The sequence below is a fragment of the Pungitius pungitius genome, chromosome 10 (genome assembly GCF_949316345.1).
Source record: "Pungitius pungitius chromosome 10, fPunPun2.1, whole genome shotgun sequence".
Lineage (NCBI taxonomy): Eukaryota > Metazoa > Chordata > Actinopteri > Perciformes > Gasterosteidae > Pungitius > Pungitius pungitius.
In genome coordinates, this window is record NC_084909.1 from 11402488 (window position 1) to 11421916 (window position 19429).

The window sequence follows — 19429 nt, forward strand, 5'->3', positions numbered from 1 at the left end:
AGCGACAGTGTGTTAGTTTGAGGACTTCGCTCAGACCTTTTAATTTCCGAAAGTGTGGGAGAATTAGCGATGGGCATCTTCGGGATTGAAGTTCAACATGGCCATCTATAGATGGATAGATAGATAATTATTTGGTGAAAAAGATGTATATAATGGCTGACTCCCTGGCTGTTTTGACGCAGGCAGCAGAGAAGTTAAAAAAAGAAGCTTTTTGACACGTTGTGTTTGTGTAAAAATGGCACTGTTGGTTGACTGAATTAGGTTTCACTTCCCTTTTAGGTAGACTAATGTCATGTCTAAGCATTCAACTAAAAGGTTTTTAGCCACTGTGACATCAATTTGTCCCCATCATGTTCATAAATTCGGTATCTTGAGTATGAATCATCTTTCCGAGCGAGATTTGCCTTTTTCTGAATTGCATTTTGTCATACAGGAAATTATCCAAAGATTTTGCTAACAAAAGAACAATGCAGCAATGACAACGTGTACAACACACAAACATACAGACCTAAATGTTGCTGACTCTGCCAAAACTCCATCATGGAGCCATAAAGTTGAATGTGGAGACTGAGAGATCATCTTATATTCCACGCAGCGAGCTGCAGGCCTCGGGATCAGCCTGATTACTTTGGTCCGACTGCATCAGATCAAAGTAATCCCCAAATACTAGAGAAGGTACACGGAACAACCGTGTCCAACACGTTGAGCACGTTTAAAAAAATATATATATTAGTGTTGACATTTTCGGTTCAGCTAAAAATAAATGAAATAAAATCTTAACTATTTGAATGCAAATGGGTGTTCACTCCATCGTTCAATGGGAGAAACTCATTGTTGTGTTAGTATAATATAAATCATAATATGTGACATGTTGTCATCTTCTTTTCAGCCTGTAATAATTTGTGAATTCACATCACACGTGTGTGTGTGTGTGTGTGTGTGTGTGTGTGAGCTACACAGTGTCAGCATGTGTACACAGCAGGCCTCATTTCCTGATTCTCCGGTCAGATGCTGGTTTCCCTTTTGAGATGGGAGCCCACAATGACATCAGCTTCCGCCAACACACCAGCCGTCTCCATGGCACCGCACAAAGACATTACTGGCACAGAAGGAGGGGGGGGGAGCATCATGCTTGACACGTTTATAGGAGAGGTCCATGCGACCCTGTGTGTTTGAACAGCAGCCTGCTTTGTTTACTGGATCATCAAAGAACTTCTCTGACTTCCATGGCCGCTTGTCTGGAGTCTGGCCTGCACTCTCTCTGCTTTAGACCCAAACAGCCTCTCTCTTCCCTCCCACTAATGGACACCCTGCTAACCATTAGGTCTGATTCAAAATCATTAAATCGTGAAATTAAGACTTTCTTACTACGCCCCCCCTACTCTCTCCTTGTTGAATGGAGCCTTGACTCCAAGGGCAACATGCCGAGTAAAGGAGTGGCCACCCAGGGGCGCTTTGTCTAACTCTGCCCCGGCGGACAGAAAGCCATTGTGTGTGTTTGTGAGCAAAAATATATTTATACAATGTCTTCAAAGTAAGAACATATATCTATAGGCATTACAAAAAGCCAACCTTTAAGTATAGAGCATCATGTTGCGATACTGGAATTCCTCTTTTCTTTAAATATATCAAAGGCAACTTCATTTTACTTATTTATTCCTGCTTATTCCTAATATTCATACATTATTTTAATCATCTGAAAATCAATTGTAGTTAGCAGTTTGGTTTGGAGCCAAGAAAACTAGTAAACTAGCATTATATGAGAAGGATTCCATTTCAATAATAACATTTGCAAAAATATTGTGATGTGGAAGATGTCCCTTTTAAGGCATTTTGCCCCAAACCCTTAGAGGCGGTTGTTACTGCCACCAAACAAACCTTTGTATTCAAAAGACGTTCCCTGACAGTAGATTAGAGCGACAAACTTAAATCAAACATTTTTGGTGGGGTGGGGGATAAAAATCACAGTATTTAGGTTTCCATTGTCCCCTGTGTCCCACTGTTGTGTTTTTATTTATTTATTAGGAAGCTGTACTCTGTGTGAATCATATTGTTCAGTTTTTAATAAACATTTGCTCAGATCATTTTTTTTGGCAGAACGGTACAAAATAATAACATGATGTTGTTCTGAAAAGCCATTAAAAATAACATATTACAACCCTGCCCTTCTTTACATTTTCATTTTCACAGAATGTTTAGTTCGGAAAACTATCGGTCAAAATGGGTCTAAATCCGAGGTGTAAAAACAGCAAAAACAGCCATCCATTGAGAACACATCATCATGTCGTTACAAACGCATTGAGCAGGAGCCCCTTTGAACGTGCACACATCATCTGCCGGTACAGCCTCGCCTCAATCTAAAAATAGCCACCTTTACCTGAGTCCCAGTGTTCCTGCTCAGCCTTGGCTCTCTGCTGCCTGGCAGGATGGTCTGTCACACGGAAACCTCTCCTCCTTCTCGCGGCCAACAGATGAGCAGCAACCTCCAACCCAGATTCCAGTCAAACATTTTGCAAAGAACTGTCACTTTTTTGCATTTGAATTTAATGAAGTGAAATCAAATGATGGCTATCAGATGATACAGGTGTGTCTGAATATCTAAAAAATATGTAAAACCTTCAGGAATGTTACAAGAGGAAAGATTATGTATCAATGCAGTATGAGAATGACGCACAAGTCACACCTCTTACAAGTAAGGAACAAAGTCACGTCTCAGGGATTATTTGAAGATAAAGTACTTGATTCTAAAATTTTACAAATGAGCATAGTACAGCTAGTAGCTACATGTATAAGGTGCATCTGTTTTAAGAGTAAACGCTGTGTCATCGACTGATCGTCCCCTTCGTTGAGCCCTCAGGCGGCGCAGCCTGAGTCCCTCCCACTCAGTCTCTCGCTCAGCCGGAACAGAAAGGGCTGCTTTCTGTATTCTTCTCACCTCGCAGATTCACGTCAGCCAAAGTCAGACGAGGTCACCAGCCCCCGCGCCGCGTTGCTCCCTTCGTGGCACCTCTTCCCCTCACCACCGCAGTGTTCCTCCGGTCCCAAATCGGGTGACACATTTTAAGCCAATTTGACAGCCCCCAGGAAGGTGGTGTCTCCGTACAGGGACACGTTGGCTGTGGACCGAGGGATCAGCAGCTCCACGTGGTCCCCGACCTCCAGCTTCACAATACCTGAGCAATTCAAATGCACAATAGATGTTGAACTTTTTGGTTTTTTAAAATGTTTTTCTTGCTACAATCCCCCAATCACACATGTGCAGGCCGTTCACAGATATACACACAGATATACACACACACACACACACACACACACGCACGTTTGAAAGCTTGACTGGAGAACACCAGCTGACATCCCGCAGCAGCAGCTGCTGTAAAGTCGGGCGAGCACAGCTCGACACAAACAATAACTCAGACTCGCCTCCTGTGTAGCAGGTGTTGTAAGGGTGGATAGGGTTCATGTTCTGGATGCAGCGGAACAAGATCACATACTGTGGCTCGTCTCCCACCACGTTCCCCTTCCTCCGGATCACCACGTGACCCATTGCAAAGGTGCTGTCCATGTAGTAGACCTGAGCACATCAGAAACACAGGGCTCAATCTATGCCGTCAGGGAAAGGGTTTCAAGCACTTACAACATATAACTACTCACCAGCTTTTCAATGTTATACATATATAAGAGAAAAATAATTGACAAAGAGGACATTTTCTGACACATATATAGAAAAATAAGACCATATGGCCTGTCTTAATTATAGAGCCTAAAGGTTAACGCACAGAGACAGTCAGGTGAGGGGTACATCATTTAATACCTCATTAATTATGCATACATCATTAGCATTTCCTCTTCTTTATCTGACCTTTCTTCAAGGTCTGTTAACCCATCGAGCACATCGTTTTCCTCCCCCCTGCAGTGTGTGAAAGACACTCCCCCCCCCCCCCCCCCGCCCCCGGCACGTGAAATGTGGCGCATGGGCGAGCAGCGCCTTCGAGTGGAGAACCGGTGGAACGACACAACTGAGACAGACTGACCTGACTGTACACGAAGTAGAAGCCCTCCTCTCTGACCAGCATGCTGTCGCCATCGGGCTCCAGGGCCGAGCCTCTCCTCAGACCGGCCTGCCAGGGGATACCCGTGTGTGGCTCAGAGTTATATTCTGCATCCGGGAAGCAAAGCCCCAGAGAAGGCGTCAAATCGTCATACCTGCATTACATTCAATTAATACGAATATACTCTAACTGTAATGGCTCCAAAGCTAATATGAAATTCACTATGAGCCAACCGTTAAACCCCCGGACAAGAAACACCGTACCTTTCCTGAAAGTTTTCCGGCTGTTGTTTGCCAACAACTGCAAGCAAGGCTGAACTGTAAGAAAACATCCAAGAACTTTAGACGTGTTCATGCGGGTCACTTGGTTCCTTAGAAATCTCCATGTGGCTTTTCCCGTGTTTGTCTCTCTTTTTCCCTTTTCTTATATTCCATTGACAAACTTTTAAAAGGCTTGAGCTGATGGTTGACCATCAGACACCTTTTAAGTTTAAAGTCATCCAAACACAGCTTTGTCCACAGTGCCATTCGAGGAGAGGGATTTTTTCCTTTTGTGCAGGATACGTACAAATTGTGAAGCCCATTTGAGCGATATAAATGTAAAATGTTGGCATACAAAATATCATCACAATAAGGAATGGATTAAAGAACTTAATCACCACATTAAACACGGGAAATGAAATTGGTCACACTCTTGTTAATCACTTCTTTGAGAATGACTTTTGCACTTTATTCAAACTAAAAGAAGCCAGTGGACTAATACTTTCACAGTGAACTGTCAGACTTACTTGATGTTTCTGATCCAGTCACAAACCTTTTCTTCCTCGTCGGGGGCACGGCGTGCCGAGGGCCCGGTTGGTGCAGCGACTCCTGGCTGTTTCTCCTACTGACATTCTCAGTCTGAAAAGACACAACAAAGTGTGTGTGTGTGTGTGGGGGGGGGGGGGGGATTAACAACATGTGCTTCTTTACAAATGTCCTCTGAGGACTCTCCGTCTCTCTCACCTGGCCCGCGTGCTCGGCCTCCCGCCCCTCTTCTCTCCTGCGACCCAGCTCTGACTTGAGTCCCTCCACCTCGGCTCTGAGGGCCACCAGCTGGTACAGGGACAGGGCCGAGAGCGAGGACGAGGTGACGGCAGCCAGCGTCAGCAGGAAAACTGGCCAGGACAGCCTCCCGTCACCTGTCCTCGGCCCGTTCCCAGGCTGCGCCCCCCCCGCCAAAGCGGCCATCGTGGGGCCCATGACAAGTCTCCCCGAGCGCTCACACGGAACCACCCTGCCTGTCTCCTGGTCGGACCCGGGGCAGGAATGATGGCATCGATGTTGTCCCCAGCTTTACCTCAATACCAGGGGACAAGCTCCGCTGGTGTTCTTAAGAGTCGTTTCACTCTCCTCCTTCAGTAGCTGGTTCCGGTTTAGTCTGTGGGACTACGCAGAGGAAACACTGTACAAAAAAAAAGAAGGGGCAAAATAGCTTCCCCTATACTGTTCCGCTCGGCTAACCACACTCACAGCTTCCTGCCCTGATGGGTCTCTGACCGCTTTCTGTCCCTCTCATAAACACGTCTCGGCCGCTCCGCAAGGCAACAAACAGGCCGGGCGATTGTCACAGGGCGTAAACAGGAAGGAGAGGTAGGCAGCGAGATAAGTGACAGCCCGCTGGGGGGAACGGGGGAGGAGGAAAAAAAGGCACATAATCCATGACAGGTCACGACTGAATTTGACAGTTAGAGGAGCCGACGCAAACTGAAAGAAGGAAGTACCAAAGTTACTCGGCAAAAACAAACAAACGGCGATTCCAAGAATTAAAAAAAGTGAAGTGATGCCAAGTTCAATAAATGAGTTTAGAAGTGTCACATAAAAGAAAGCTCTAACAGGACAAGCAATTTCAATGTATCAATTTATTGCTTTACAGTACAGAAAATAGAAAGTGAAAATGTGCACTTACAAAAGAAGTTGACATTGTTTTGAAATAGAAAAGAAACATACGTAAGTGAAATGGATAAATCACTCATTCACATGTCCGACTCTTTATCTGTGAGTCATAGATGAACACAAATATAGTCAACGTTCAGGTCCGTTACAGACTCAACATGCCGGCTTGCAAATTTTTTTATGTTATGGCCACACTTTGGACAGCATTCATTTCACTATTAACAATCATATGAAGATATTAAATATGTTACATAGTGCATTTGCAGAATACCTGGTAAATTATTTTCTTTATAGAAAAAAAGAAAACACATTCATTTTTATTTCATTTCTTTTAGTCAACTTTGGACAGTACCAATACAATTTGGATAGGAAAAGAAAAGCCAACCGAACGATAAATCAAATGAATGATGAGTTGCATCTTTTGTTAAATCAAGAGAACAGGAGAAGTGAGTAAAACAAAGTGACTGTAGCCAAGTTACTCAATCCGTCTTTGGCTGAATTCAGATTACACAATGACAAACATTTGTTGGGACAAATCCCGCTCCGTTTATGGATCATCATCAAATGCAAACCAAGGTTTCCCGCTGGAGGCAAAGAGTCACAAGAGAAGACCATCTCTGCATTACTTCTTGAAACGCACACTCGTACCTTCACAAACTGTTCGGAGCAGCCTTGAGGCTGTTTTAAGGTCACAGAGACAAACACCTTGTCAACTTGATGTTTGTTTCTGGCAAGTAAGAAAACATAATTGAACAATCAGTTATGGCTGAAGAGATTCATTTAAAAGGCTTTAACACCCCCAAAAAAATTGTTCAAAATTACTGTTTTTTCTCAGTTCTTAAAGAATATGTTGAAATTTGTTTCAGGAGTAAGGGAAATACTCAAATCAAAACTGTACTTGCATGTACGTTGAGACACAAATTGGTCGCAGTTATTGTTCCTCCTTTTAAGTGTTGCAACGGGGCGATACATTTATAGTACCAATAGGTCTAATGCCGTGTCAAGTAGGCCAATTCAATTGAAGAAATGCACTGCAGAACATTACATGTAATGTTTACCAGAATACTATAGTGTAAGATGGAAGAATCGTGTCTGCCTTTGCTATGATAAGGGTGCACTTCTAGCTGTATATGAAACAGTAAGTAAAATATCAGCAAACTAATTTTCCATTTCATTCCACATGATTCCCCAAAATTCATGCTCATGGGAAGTTTCTACTTCAGAGGTTCACATCATTTTTGCAACGCTATTGCGGTTTATGCTCTGTACTGGACATCAAATCTATTCTTGGTTCAAACAATAACATAATAGAAAAAAGTACTCACTTGATTCCTCTTACTGAGAGGGTTTAAGCCTCATATTATCCTCTGCTCAATTTTGGAATTTTCTTTTTGCATTAAAAAGATGATTTAGAATTGACAAACATTTCTTCAAGATCAGTGAGGATTGCAGCAACCAATCATATTTCAGTGTATATATGATCATGTGTAAATCTGCACCCATCATTTATTAACAAAACCAAACACAAGAGCATAATGTTCCTTAACAAACCACAGGAGAAGAATATCTTGAAGTTTATCCATATATACTATATATATATGAAAATTGATCAGTACTATGTCTTGTCATGCCAGGAAGATGCAATGATGATCCTCAACCATTTCAGAAAAAACAAACATCCCAATACTCCTCAGTTACTGCACAGGAGATGTGAGCCTACTCAGGTAAAACAGAACAAAAAGATATATACAGTTGAGAACTACATATTGTCAGTGTCTTATTTTGGTTACCAGAAGTAGTATTTTTTTAATTCCAGTCAAATCACTATTCACTGAAATATTGTAGTAGCTCATATGATCATTAGACTATGAGCAAATGTTTCATGGATTTTTACCCATTTAATAAAGAGCCTGATTACAGAGAGTGTTCTGCGGTTGTGGCATGTCTCACAGTTTGGGCATGTGTACTCTGGCTTCATTCGTTTAAGGGCAAAAACACACCTTCATAGCAACAACACAAAATAAGCCATGAGGGGATTGTTGCCCTCCAGCGCCATGATAGTCAAATTATGTTAAAAATATATTTACAGGAAGTGAAAGGTAGAAAGAGCGAAATGAAAAAGAAAAAGTACATTCTTTCCAAATAAAAGAGCCTTTGACAGCCATCACTTACTCCACCTCATCGCTTGAAGTCAACAATCAAATGATTTTTTTCAGATAATGGTGACACTAGATGAGGGCTGAGCACTCTCCTCATGTGCATGGCTCTTCAGCAGGTCTTTTGTGAACTGCTCCAAGGCAGCAAAGTAGCCCTGACACTGCCAAGTGTCGTTGTGTGTGCCCTCTGGAAAGATAGCAAGACGTTTAGTCCGCGTGGGAGACAGCTCATAAAGCTGTTTCATCATGACGGGTGGGATCAGCTGGTCCGACAGACCAGACACAAACAGCGAGGGCATGCGGCACAGCGCGACCTGTCGATAGGACAGGAACTGATTCCTATAGCACCACAAGGGCAGCAGGCGCATGGGCAGGAAGGAGAAGAGCGTAGCGGCCATGTGGGGGATGCTGAGGAAGGTGTTTTCAACAATGATGGCGGCGACGCGGTGAGGGTTGACCGACGCCAAGCGCACGGCTACAGCACCGCCCAGTGAGCGGCCAAATAGCACAACCTTTGTCTTGTCCAGGTCAGGACGGGTCATCACGTAGTCCAGTGTGGCCTCGGCATCCAGGAACAGCCCGTCCTCACTGGGCTCGCCTTCACTCTTTCCGTAGCCACGGTAGTCCACCAGCACGACATTGGCTTTCAGGTTGACCAGCATCAGCAGGGCGTTTGGCACCCTGTGGCCAATATTACCTGCATTACCATGAAAATAAAGGATGGTAGGAGGAGCAGAGGAAGTGGGGCTGCTTTGATTGCCAGGGTTGACTCCAGAAGGCTGGTCACCTCCTGTGTAGCGAAGCAGGATGAGGTTAAGCTTCACACCGTCCTTGGTGCGAATGTACACATTCTCATGGGGGATTCCTGTTGGCATGGGAACATAAAGGCGAGAGGAGGGGGGCTGGTCTGGGAAATAGAGGAGCACGTCCTGAAACTTGTAGAGAATGCCTGCCACAGAGGCCAGGATAAGAGCTAGAAGGAAGAATCCCCCATACAGGTGGAAGGTGAGGATGAGGGCCAAAAGGGAGACTCGACAAGCACCCCAGGACCAGGAGGCCAGAGTCAGGGTGCAACGCTCGATTGCCCCCCACAGCCTCCAGGGCTTCTCCATGGCGAAACCGAGAGCAGTCAGATGACACACACTCTGAAAAGACAGAGCACATAAAGAGCAGGGAAGAGAAAGAGGTTTAGTTTAAATGTGCAGTGTCAAGGATCGAGTGAGTCGATTACACCAATTATACATTTTAAAAAAGAGATAAGGAACACACTCCATCAGCGCATCAATTAGTAGATTTGTTTGTGATTTCAAACTAAAAACGACCCAAGCATCACTGCCCAAAGTGATGGTTGCCAAATGCAATAAATGAATGAATGAATGAATGAATTCATTGCTAGGTGTGGTCAGGTGTGAGCCGAGCAGAGACCGACGTAACCAGCAAGTCAGCGGTGCTGGGGCTCCACAGGACAAGGAATGAGCACCAACTAAGGGGTTAACGTTACGTTAAAGTAATTAAGCCAGGTACCAAATGGGAAAACAATAGCTAATTAATATTACAAGACTGAAACACGTCGTGACCCCACCCACGCGGGAGGAGGAAACGGAGATAGCCGCAGCCTGCCCCGGGGAAGGCACCGGTTAGCAGCGACTGACACCGGAGCTTCGGCAGTTGGCGTTAGCAAGTTAACGTTAGCAAGCATTCAACGTTACCAAACATCCGTCAAACTCAATAGAATACATTTCACGCACAAAAGCTGCTTGTCGGTGTTGAATAATGAATCAGCACCGACCATTGTAACGCTATGTGCGGGCTGTCAAAAAAGGAGCAGTTACCGAGACGGTGACATACCAGGAATTTTAAGTTAACGTGACTGGACATAAAAGACAGATGAATCACCATAAAAAATGACGTTAGCTAGCTTAGCTGCAAGTTAGCACCATGACAGGTATGCTTTCCAGCTTTCCAGCTACACCGCCACTGGTGCTTCCAGCACTGTTTCGCCGTATAAATGAACATTACACAGCCTCTGTTACGTCTTCTATGGTTAGCAAGGTATCCACATACTCACCCTCCTCTCATTTCTTTAGCACATCAGCCGCATGAATGTTTCACCAAACAGTGGCACGCAGAAAGCACCGTCACTGTCATGCAGCTCTTCAGCCGTTAAGTATATGGCATTGACAGTAAACTGATGCGATAAACAATGTGAACTATTGTCAGCCGGCGAGGCTAACTTAGCTGTACCTCCTGCTAGCATTAACGTCATTAATGTGTGTACCCTTCAAGAGTTCCGTACATGTCCTAACAGCGCGAGAAAGGTTCCTTCTTATTCTCGTTCTTTGTTTTACAGTAACTGGCATCGACATTTTGCTCTACTGCCACCTCCTGGAGATACACTAGAAAATGCATTTCCTGCTGAAAATGCGTTGGAATGTATAAAGCTGAAATTAATTTCAGAAAGTTGCTTAAAGTACAGAAATGAAAAAAAACTGAAATAAATTCTAAACATTGCTGAAATAATAGAAATAGGAGAAGCTGAAATAAATTAAACAATTGCTGAAAATACAGAAATGGGAAAAGCTGAAATGAACTTGAAAGAATTGCAAAAAAACAGAAATGGGAGAAGGTTCTATGAATTTGAAAAAATACAGAACTAATAAAATCTTAAATTACTTCTAAACATTGCTGAAAGAATAGAAATGGGAAATGCTAAAATAAATTTTAAAGAATTGCAAAAAATACAGAAATGGGAGAAGCTGATATGAAAAAAATACAGAAATAATATAAGTTGTGAAAATGTTATTTTTGTAGTAATTTAAGGTTTAGTACTAGTTGTAGTTGTAATTGTGGTAGTAGCAGTAGAAGAAGTAAGTACTAGTTGTACTAGTATTTGAAATAGCAGTTCGTATTTTAACAAAACAGCTGTAACCCCCCCCTTTTCTCTTCTTTGTCCGTAAAGAAGCGGGCTACTTTTAAATTGAACTCGATTCCCGGGCCACACCAATACAGCGAGGAAACAGCCAGACAAGATATATACGTATCAAAACAATAATTTATTTCTATTTAAGATAAGTTTAAGAATTTTAAAACACATCAAGTAAAAAGCCAGGAGACGATAAAACCCGAGGGATGATTCGATCCAGCGTAAAAGAACCTGTTAAGGTTCAGTCCAGAGTGTGATTTGATCCGGGTTTTCCTCAGTCCCAGGCACCGAATGGATCACTCTCACGTGATTTCAATGAGTCCGTTTCACATGAAGGAGTCCGGGGACCAGGGTTTCTGGGGCGCCACTCTGCTCCTTCACTACGCGTCTCCCCAATATTGTTCCGCCGTCAGCTGCCGGACCGGGCACCTTCCATTAGGGAGTAGCGGACGTTGCCCTTGGGGATTCCAGGAAACGGCTCCAGCAGGGCACAGGGGATCCAGCCAGTGATTCCGGGGGACACACGTCCAGCCGTCCGAGCCGCTGCTTCTCGTGCAGCACGCCTATCCGTTTTGGAAAGAGATCTCACCTCCTTTTATTGGGAGGGATCTTCCAGCTGGCCAATCCGAGCTAATTAGGTGCAGGTGTGTCAATTAATCGTGAGAGGGAAAGAAATACAGGTTGACAGCTATATTCAATAACGCAAAACCACAGCAACAACTAAGAAAATCACAGCAAACAATATATAGAGACCACAGCAAACAATAAGTAACTATACAAAATAAACTAAACTCAATCACCTGCTCACTTAATTATATTATGTGACACTCCTCCCCCCTTTAACCATTGTCGTCCCGACAAAGTCCTAGTGTCCATACCTGTCTGGAGGCCTACCCCTATTTTGTCTCTGGGACCTACGCAGGGGTGATCCATCTCCTGGCTCAAGTCCCGCCATAGGGACTACTGGGTCATCGTCCACTAAAACTGCAGGGGGGTCGCATGCTATGGGCACAAGGGTCAGAGGGAACAACAAGGGCCCAGGATACAAGTCATTTGCAATATTAGGGTTCACCGTTTCAGTCTCAGGCGCTTGTTGAGGCTCCTCAGGGGGTTCGAAAAGACAAGGCCTCAGGTGATTCCGATGGATTGTCCTGATGGGGCCCTCCTTTCCTTCAGGCTTTATCTGAAAAACTGGCAGGCCTGGGCGTAGTTGGTCAATAACCACATAAAGTTGGGGTTGCCAGTGAGGTGCCAACTTCCCTTGCTCTCTGCGACGGAAGTTGCGCAAGAGCACTCTCTCTCCGGGCAACAAGGGGAGGTTCCTTGTTTTCTGATCATACCTGGCCTTGTCCCGCATTCTGCTCTCTCTGGTTTTTACTGCCACCTGTCTGTAGACTCTCTGTAGGGTCTGGTTGTGTTGATAAACCCAACCCTCCAAGTCTTGTCTTTGGGTCAATGGAGGTGCACTGACAACCGTTTCCACTGGCAGGCGAGCGTGTCGGCCAAACATGACAAAGTGAGGGGTCAATCCTATGGTCTCGTGAGGGGTGTTGTTATACATCTGCAGGAGTGTTGGCAAGTGATCTGGCCACCGTACTTGGTCTTCTGGGCTCAATGCTCCTAACAGAGAAAGAACAGTCTTGTTAAACCTTTCACAGGCCCCATTTCCTTGGGGCCTGTAGGGTGTAGTTCGGATTTTGGTACACCCATACAGACTGCACAGCTGTGCCATCATGGTTGACTCAAAGGCTGCTCCCTGATCTGAAAGGATTCGTTCTGGACATCCCCATGGCTGGATTAGGTGTCGCCAAAGAGCACGTGTCGTAGTGGCTGCTGTCTGGTCCTTTGTAGGGACAGCCCATCCGTACTTGGAAAACAGATCAGTTATTACCAACAGATAAGGATAGGCATCACCATGTCTACCAAGCGACAAATAGTCAATCGAAACAGTTTCCAAAGGATATGATGCAAAAATAGGCACCATCGGTGCCCTTACCTCTGGTCCTCTTTTCTGTTGAGTGCAAGTTAAACATTTAGATGCCCATTCTTTCAAGTCAGCACCCATCCTGGGCCAATAGAAGGTTTTTCTTAGCAAGCCCTCAATCTTTGCTATCCCCATATGGCCTGAGGCGTTGTGATACTTCTCCCACAACTTCTGGGTCTTGTCCATGGGAACCACGATCTGGTGGAGGCTCAACCCTGTATGATGTTCTTGGGCCTTCCGCTTTAACACACCCTCCTGGATGTGTAGTCGGTTCCATTCCTTTAGGAGGCGTTTTGTTGCAGGCAAACATGCTTTCCTCTCCTCGGCTCCTGGGAAGTGATTTCCATCCACCCAATTCTTCATTTGGGCCACCGTCGGGTCTTCCTCCTGCCAATCCTTCCAATTGTCTTTGGCTTTTGTGCTGGCCTCTGACTCCACCATGGCTGTCCCCACTTGGGCCTGTTTGTCAGGCTCCATTTCCTGAGGTAACCTAGACAAAACATCAGCATTACGATTGGAAGCACCAGGGCGATACTTAAGTTCAAAATCAAAATTCGCCAGTTGTGCTGCCCACCGTTGTTCTGTAGCTCCCAAGTGTGCTGTATTTAGGTGGACGAGAGGGTTATTATCCGTAAAGGCCAGGAATTTATTCCCCCACAAATAGTCTTTAAACTTTTCAGTCACCGCCCATTTAAGGGCTAGAAACTCCAGTTTAAAAGAACTGTAGTTTTGATCGTTCCTTTCGTTGGGATTAAGGCTCCTGCTGGCGTAAGCTATAACTCTCTCTCTACCATCCTGTAGCTGTGCCAACACAGCCCCCAACCCCCCCAGGCTGGCGTCAGTATAAAGATGGAAGGGTTTTGAGAAGTCAGCATATGCTAAGATTGGGGCACTCACCAGAGCAGTCTTCAAAGAGTCAAATGCCATCTGGCAGTCTGAAGTCCAATTGATGGCAGTATTTCCTCTCCGCATACTAGCAGAACCTACTAGGAGAGCATTCAGGGGTGCTGCCGTTTTGGAAAACCCCTTCACAAACCTTCTGTAGTACCCCACAAACCCGAGAAATGATCGTACCTGCTTAATGGTAGAGGGGATGGGCCAGTTCTCAACGACAGCCGTCTTTTCAGGATCTGTGGATATCCCCTCACCGGAGATGACATGGCCAAGGTATGTGACTTTCTTCTGGAACAGGCTGCATTTGTGGGGTTGCAACTTTAAGCCATGGGATGCCAACTTCTCGAAAACCTGCTCCAGATGGTGGATGTGAGTGTCAAAGTCCGGGGAGTATACAACAACATCATCCAAGTATATCAGGAGAGAGTCATGGACCTGCCCGCCCAGGCACCGCTGCATCAGACGTTGAAACGTTGCAGGTGCATTACAAAGGCCAAAGGGCATCCTTTGGAACTCATACAAGCCCAGGGGTGTGGTGAATGCAGTCTTCTCTCGATCCCTCGGGTCCACATCTACTTGCCAATATCCACTGGCCAGGTCCAGGGTAGAATACCAAGCAGCTTGCTTGAGACTGGTGAGGGATTCTTCTATCCTTGGCAAGGGGTAGGCATCTTTGTGGGTTAGGGCGTTGAGCTTCCTGTAGTCCACGCAGAAACGCCAGGATCCATCCTTCTTCTTCACAAGGACAATTGGTGCTGCCCAAGGGCTGGAGCTTTCCTTTATGACATCATTGTCCAGCATGTTTTGCAGAAGTTCTCTCAATTCAGGATAAAGGCTTGGTGGAACTGGCCTGTAGCGCTCCCTGCTGGGTGGTGCAGAACCTGTAGGTATTGAGTGGAGGACTGCACTGGTCTGGCCAAAGTCCTTGTCACCCGCTGCAAAGATGTCTCTCCATCGCTGTAGCAGTGAGTCCATCTGCTGTTGTTGGTCTACTGTTAAGCCATCACCTTTCAGTAAGTCGACTGGATGCTGTTCTTTTGTGCTGATGTGATTGGTTTGCACAGCCACTTCCACCACACCTGGATCTACAGTCCTCAAGACAAGGTCCTTTTCCCCTCGAATTTGCTTTGGGTCAACCTGGAAGACATTAGCAAGGGGGCGCCGTTGAGGTATCAATACAGGGTAAGGATTTAAGTTACGTACCCTTATAGAGAGGCGTCCTTTCACCACAGTGGTAACAGTCCGGGCCACCTGCCACTCATCATCTCGTTCTGGGCCTTCCACCAAAGCACAAAAATCCGACCTGGTTTTCGCACCATAGAGGTGTGTCCACAGCACCATCTCACTGTTAGGAGGCAAATAGACTGGATCTTGGCGGGTTAACCTGGCCACTCCAATCAGTCCATCAGATGATTCATCCTGTGACACTTTTTGACAAACAGCAAAAGCACGCTGCCATTCCCCCTTTGCTTCACGCGACATAGTTGCACCAAAGACAGTCAGGCCAGGGTGGACTCCCTGAAACAGCTCCTTCCAGCAGTGTGAAATTACATTCATCCCTAGGATTCCCCTTTCAGCACTCAGGCACTCATCCTTTACAATGATAACACCTTTACTTGGCACTGTGACTCCTCCCACAGAAAAATCCAAGATGGCGTAGCCAGTATATGGGATCTGTAGTCCATTAGCTGCTTTTAGAGAAAGCCAGAGCAGATCTTGTGGGCTTCGCTTCTGCTCTCCACTCAGCCATTTCTGGAAGAAAGTTTCACTGAACAGCGTAACTTGTGAGCCTGTATCAAGCAAGCAGGGCAATTTCACTCCTGCAACAACAACTTCAACTCCTGGACACATCCCCACCAGGGATGGTTTGTCCGTTTGGTCCACCTCCCCAACCACCTGGCTCTCAGTGGTCGGGGCAGCTAGTTTAAATGCCTCCTCCCCTGTTGACAGTACCTCTGGATGTGACCAGCTTTCCCACAGCCTCTGCAGATTGGTTTGCCCCGGTCGTCCCATTCCAGAGTGTGATGGCGCCTAGGGGAGGTAGTATAGTGGCCTTCCCGAACAGCCCCCCTAGAGGTTAAGGGCGGGTCTCTACGCACCATAGTCTGAGAAGAGAATTGGTGTTTAATCTCAGCAGTTAGGGTTTCTTTAAGGACAGAAAATTGGTCTAAAAATTCTTGTCTAAGTTCGGCTCTTACTGTCTCCCTCCACTCCTCTAGGCTAGGTGCGACCATGGATGGGTTTGGCTGTGGCACAGAGATACGTGAGGCACGGACAGGCTCCATCTTGAGCTCAGCTTCTAATGCTTTCACTTCACTACACACTTCGGTAAAGGTCAGTGTAGGCATTCTACGCACCTGCCTTTGGAGTTCTTGTTGTACCACACCAGGCCTCAAACCCAGGACAAGCTGGTCTCTAATAGTCATCTGGTCCTGGGCAGACCCCGCTGGTTCCTGCTCCTTCCATGCAGAGAATAACTCCCGGAGACGAAGAATAAAAGCAGCAACAGTTTCCTCTTCCTGTTGGAGACATTTAAAAAAACGTGCCCGGAGTTGGGCTACTGGGGTTACATGCCCATACAGCCTCTTTAGCTCCTGCAGCATGTCGACGCTTGTGGAGCATCTTCCTGGGTTCAGTAGCCTCATCTCTCTCTTTGCGTCACCCTCAAGTGCCCCATATATAAAATCAACTTTCTGTTCCTCATTTAACCCTTGTGCCCTCAGCATTGCCTGCACCTGCCCACTCCATTCAGCAAAACTCATTTTACTAGAGTCCCCATTAAATCTTGGGATCCAGGGGACTCCCATAAACCAAGGCATCATCATTGCATTTATCACAGGCGGACTAGGCAGAACACTCTCTGATCTGGCCCCAATTCCCTGTGACACACTACACCCTGGACCGTCAGGCTGCCCTTCATTTTCGTCTGCCATTCCACGCTGCATGGTGTGGGAAGGGAATCCTGCCAGCAACGCCACTAATGTAACCCCCCCCTTTTCTCTTCTTTGTCCGTAAAGAAGCGGGCTACTTTTAAATTGAACTCGATTCCCGGGCCACACCAATACAGCGAGGAAACAGCCAGACAAGATATATACGTATCAAAACAATAATTTATTTCTATTTAAGATAAGTTTAAGAATTTTAAAACACATCAAGTAAAAAGCCAGGAGACGATAAAACCCGAGGGATGATTCGATCCAGCGTAAAAGAACCTGTTAAGGTTCAGTCCAGAGTGTGATTTGATCCGGGTTTTCCTCAGTCCCAGGCACCGAATGGATCACTCTCACGTGATTTCAATGAGTCCGTTTCACATGAAGGAGTCCGGGGACCAGGGTTTCTGGGGCGCCACTCTGCTCCTTCACTACGCGTCTCCCCAATATTGTTCCGCCGTCAGCTGCCGGACCGGGCACCTTCCATTAGGGAGTAGCGGACGTTGCCCTTGGGGATTCCAGGAAACGGCTCCAGCAGGGCACAGGGGATCCAGCCAGTGATTCCGGGGGACACACGTCCAGCCGTCCGAGCCGCTGCTTCTCGTGCAGCACGCCTATCCGTTTTGGAAAGAGATCTCACCTCCTTTTATTGGGAGGGATCTTCCAGCTGGCCAATCCGAGCTAATTAGGTGCAGGTGTGTCAATTAATCGTGAGAGGGAAAGAAATACAGGTTGACAGCTATATTCAATAACGCAAAACCACAGCAACAACTAAGAAAATCACAGCAAACAATATATAGAGACCACAGCAAACAATAAGTAACTATACAAAATAAACTAAACTCAATCACCTGCTCACTTAATTATATTATGTGACACAGCTTCATTCTGTGCTTCATGGTTGAGGTACAGATAATTATAATAATTGAAAATATAGTAATTTCAGCTTTTTTCATTTTTGTATTTTCAGAAATGATCTGAAATTCTTTTGAGGCCTTTGATCATTCCAATGCATTTTCAGCAGGAAATGCATTTTCTAGTATCAGAAGTATTTTAAAAAACGGTCACAATATTATGAGGGGCCGTTTAGGACTTAACTATTGAGACACTATGCGCACACTACTGAACAGGCTCCTCACTGCAGCGTGAGATGAGGCTGACCGCCCGGTGCTGGAGGGATATGACGGTCCCCGTTAACTACACCCAGGGCCGGCTCTAGCCCGTTGGCTACCTATAGGCGTTAGTAAAATTTGCACCCCCCACCTATCACATAGGCCCACATTGAACTATATCCATTCCATGTCATCATTCTGATATACATTATTTTGTATGTATTATTCTGTACATTTATATTTGATGAATGTACTACAGGCAATATAATGGTGTCACACTCCGGCTGGGGCATGCTGCAGTGAGGACTCAGGCGCAGAGTTTCTTCCATCAAAGTGCTCTTTATTCTCAAAAACCAATAACGTGCTCCAACGACGAGGGACATATAGACAATGACGCGACAAAGGACAACAGGCACACAGGGCTTAACTACACAAGGGAGGTGCAGGTGATTGGACACAGGTGGAGACAATCACGCAATCACAAGACAAGGCAGGAAGTGAAGTTAACCCAGGACCACAAGAGACATGAAACTTCAAACTAAAACAGGAAGCGAGGCCAAACCGTGACAAATGGTCTCAGAACATTTTCATTTTTAGTAACTTTGGAACTTGACAAAATCCAAAAATGGGTTATGGTGGCGCATGGAGCAGTGGGATGCGCTGGGAGCTGCAAGGTTGGTGGTTCGAATCCCGCCTGCTTGGTACTCCGTCCCTTATGCAGCTTCATATTGACCTGAGACTCACTGTCTCTAGTCCTACCCAGGGATTAACCACATATCATTCCTCACCTAGTTACAAAACGCTGTGTTAGAACTGTCACATAATATAGAAATGCAGGCTTTCCTGGAGCTTTGAGTCATGTTGGACACTGTCCTCCCTATCTGGTCATCCAGTGTCCACTGATTCCCGTCCTGGTGTTTTTAAAGTGAAACAGCGCCCCAGAAAATAGAGGCTTTAGGATCTTGAGTTACTGTTAGTAGTATTTTTAAGGCACACAGATTTTATCCATAGAAGGGAGATGTGGTTTTGTTTACCAACGGTTTTATTGAAAGAATCAAAGAAATTAAGAAATGATTCCCAATCCAAGATAATTCTAGCTATCCATCCGTCAGTCGAATGAATAAATTCAGACATTTGCATATACTTATATGTATATTCATTAACATTTATTTAGCATCTTATAGATACAACAAACTAACTACTATTCGATGACTGTATGACAACAAACCCACAGGTAATCTGTATAGGCCTTTCGAGGAAGAGGTAGAACAGTAATACACAGCTGTAGCTTCTTGACCATCAACAACCTGTGTGACTGGATGGACATGAGAGACGGGACATCTGTTGATCATAAACGGTCCCCGTCCATGGGGAAAACAATCCCTTTATGAGGCTGACAAATAGAAGGGAATGGTGGAACACAGCATAGTCCGATAAAATGACTAAA

The 19429-nt window shown here is 45.4% G+C and overlaps 2 protein-coding genes across 2 annotated transcripts; both read right to left on the reverse strand.

Moving 5' to 3' along the window:
* Positions 1-1991: 1991 nt before the first annotated feature.
* Positions 1992-5727, reverse strand: tnfsf13b (TNF superfamily member 13b). Its single transcript, XM_037489660.2, has 6 exons — positions 5054-5727; positions 4837-4948; positions 4313-4366; positions 4032-4156; positions 3421-3571; positions 1992-3173 (listed from the first exon to the last, which is right to left on the reverse strand). Exons 1-6 carry the CDS (start codon positions 5288-5290, stop codon positions 3061-3063), a joined length of 792 nt encoding a protein of 263 aa, XP_037345557.1. The 5' UTR covers positions 5291-5727; the 3' UTR covers positions 1992-3060.
* Positions 5728-5946: 219 nt separating this feature from the next.
* On the reverse strand, positions 5947-10468 carry abhd13 (abhydrolase domain containing 13). Its single transcript, XM_037489231.2, has 2 exons — positions 10208-10468; positions 5947-9284 (listed from the first exon to the last, which is right to left on the reverse strand). Exon 2 carries the CDS (start codon positions 9249-9251, stop codon positions 8196-8198), a length of 1056 nt encoding a protein of 351 aa, XP_037345128.1. The 5' UTR covers positions 9252-9284; positions 10208-10468; the 3' UTR covers positions 5947-8195.
* Positions 10469-19429: the final 8961 nt, after the last annotated feature.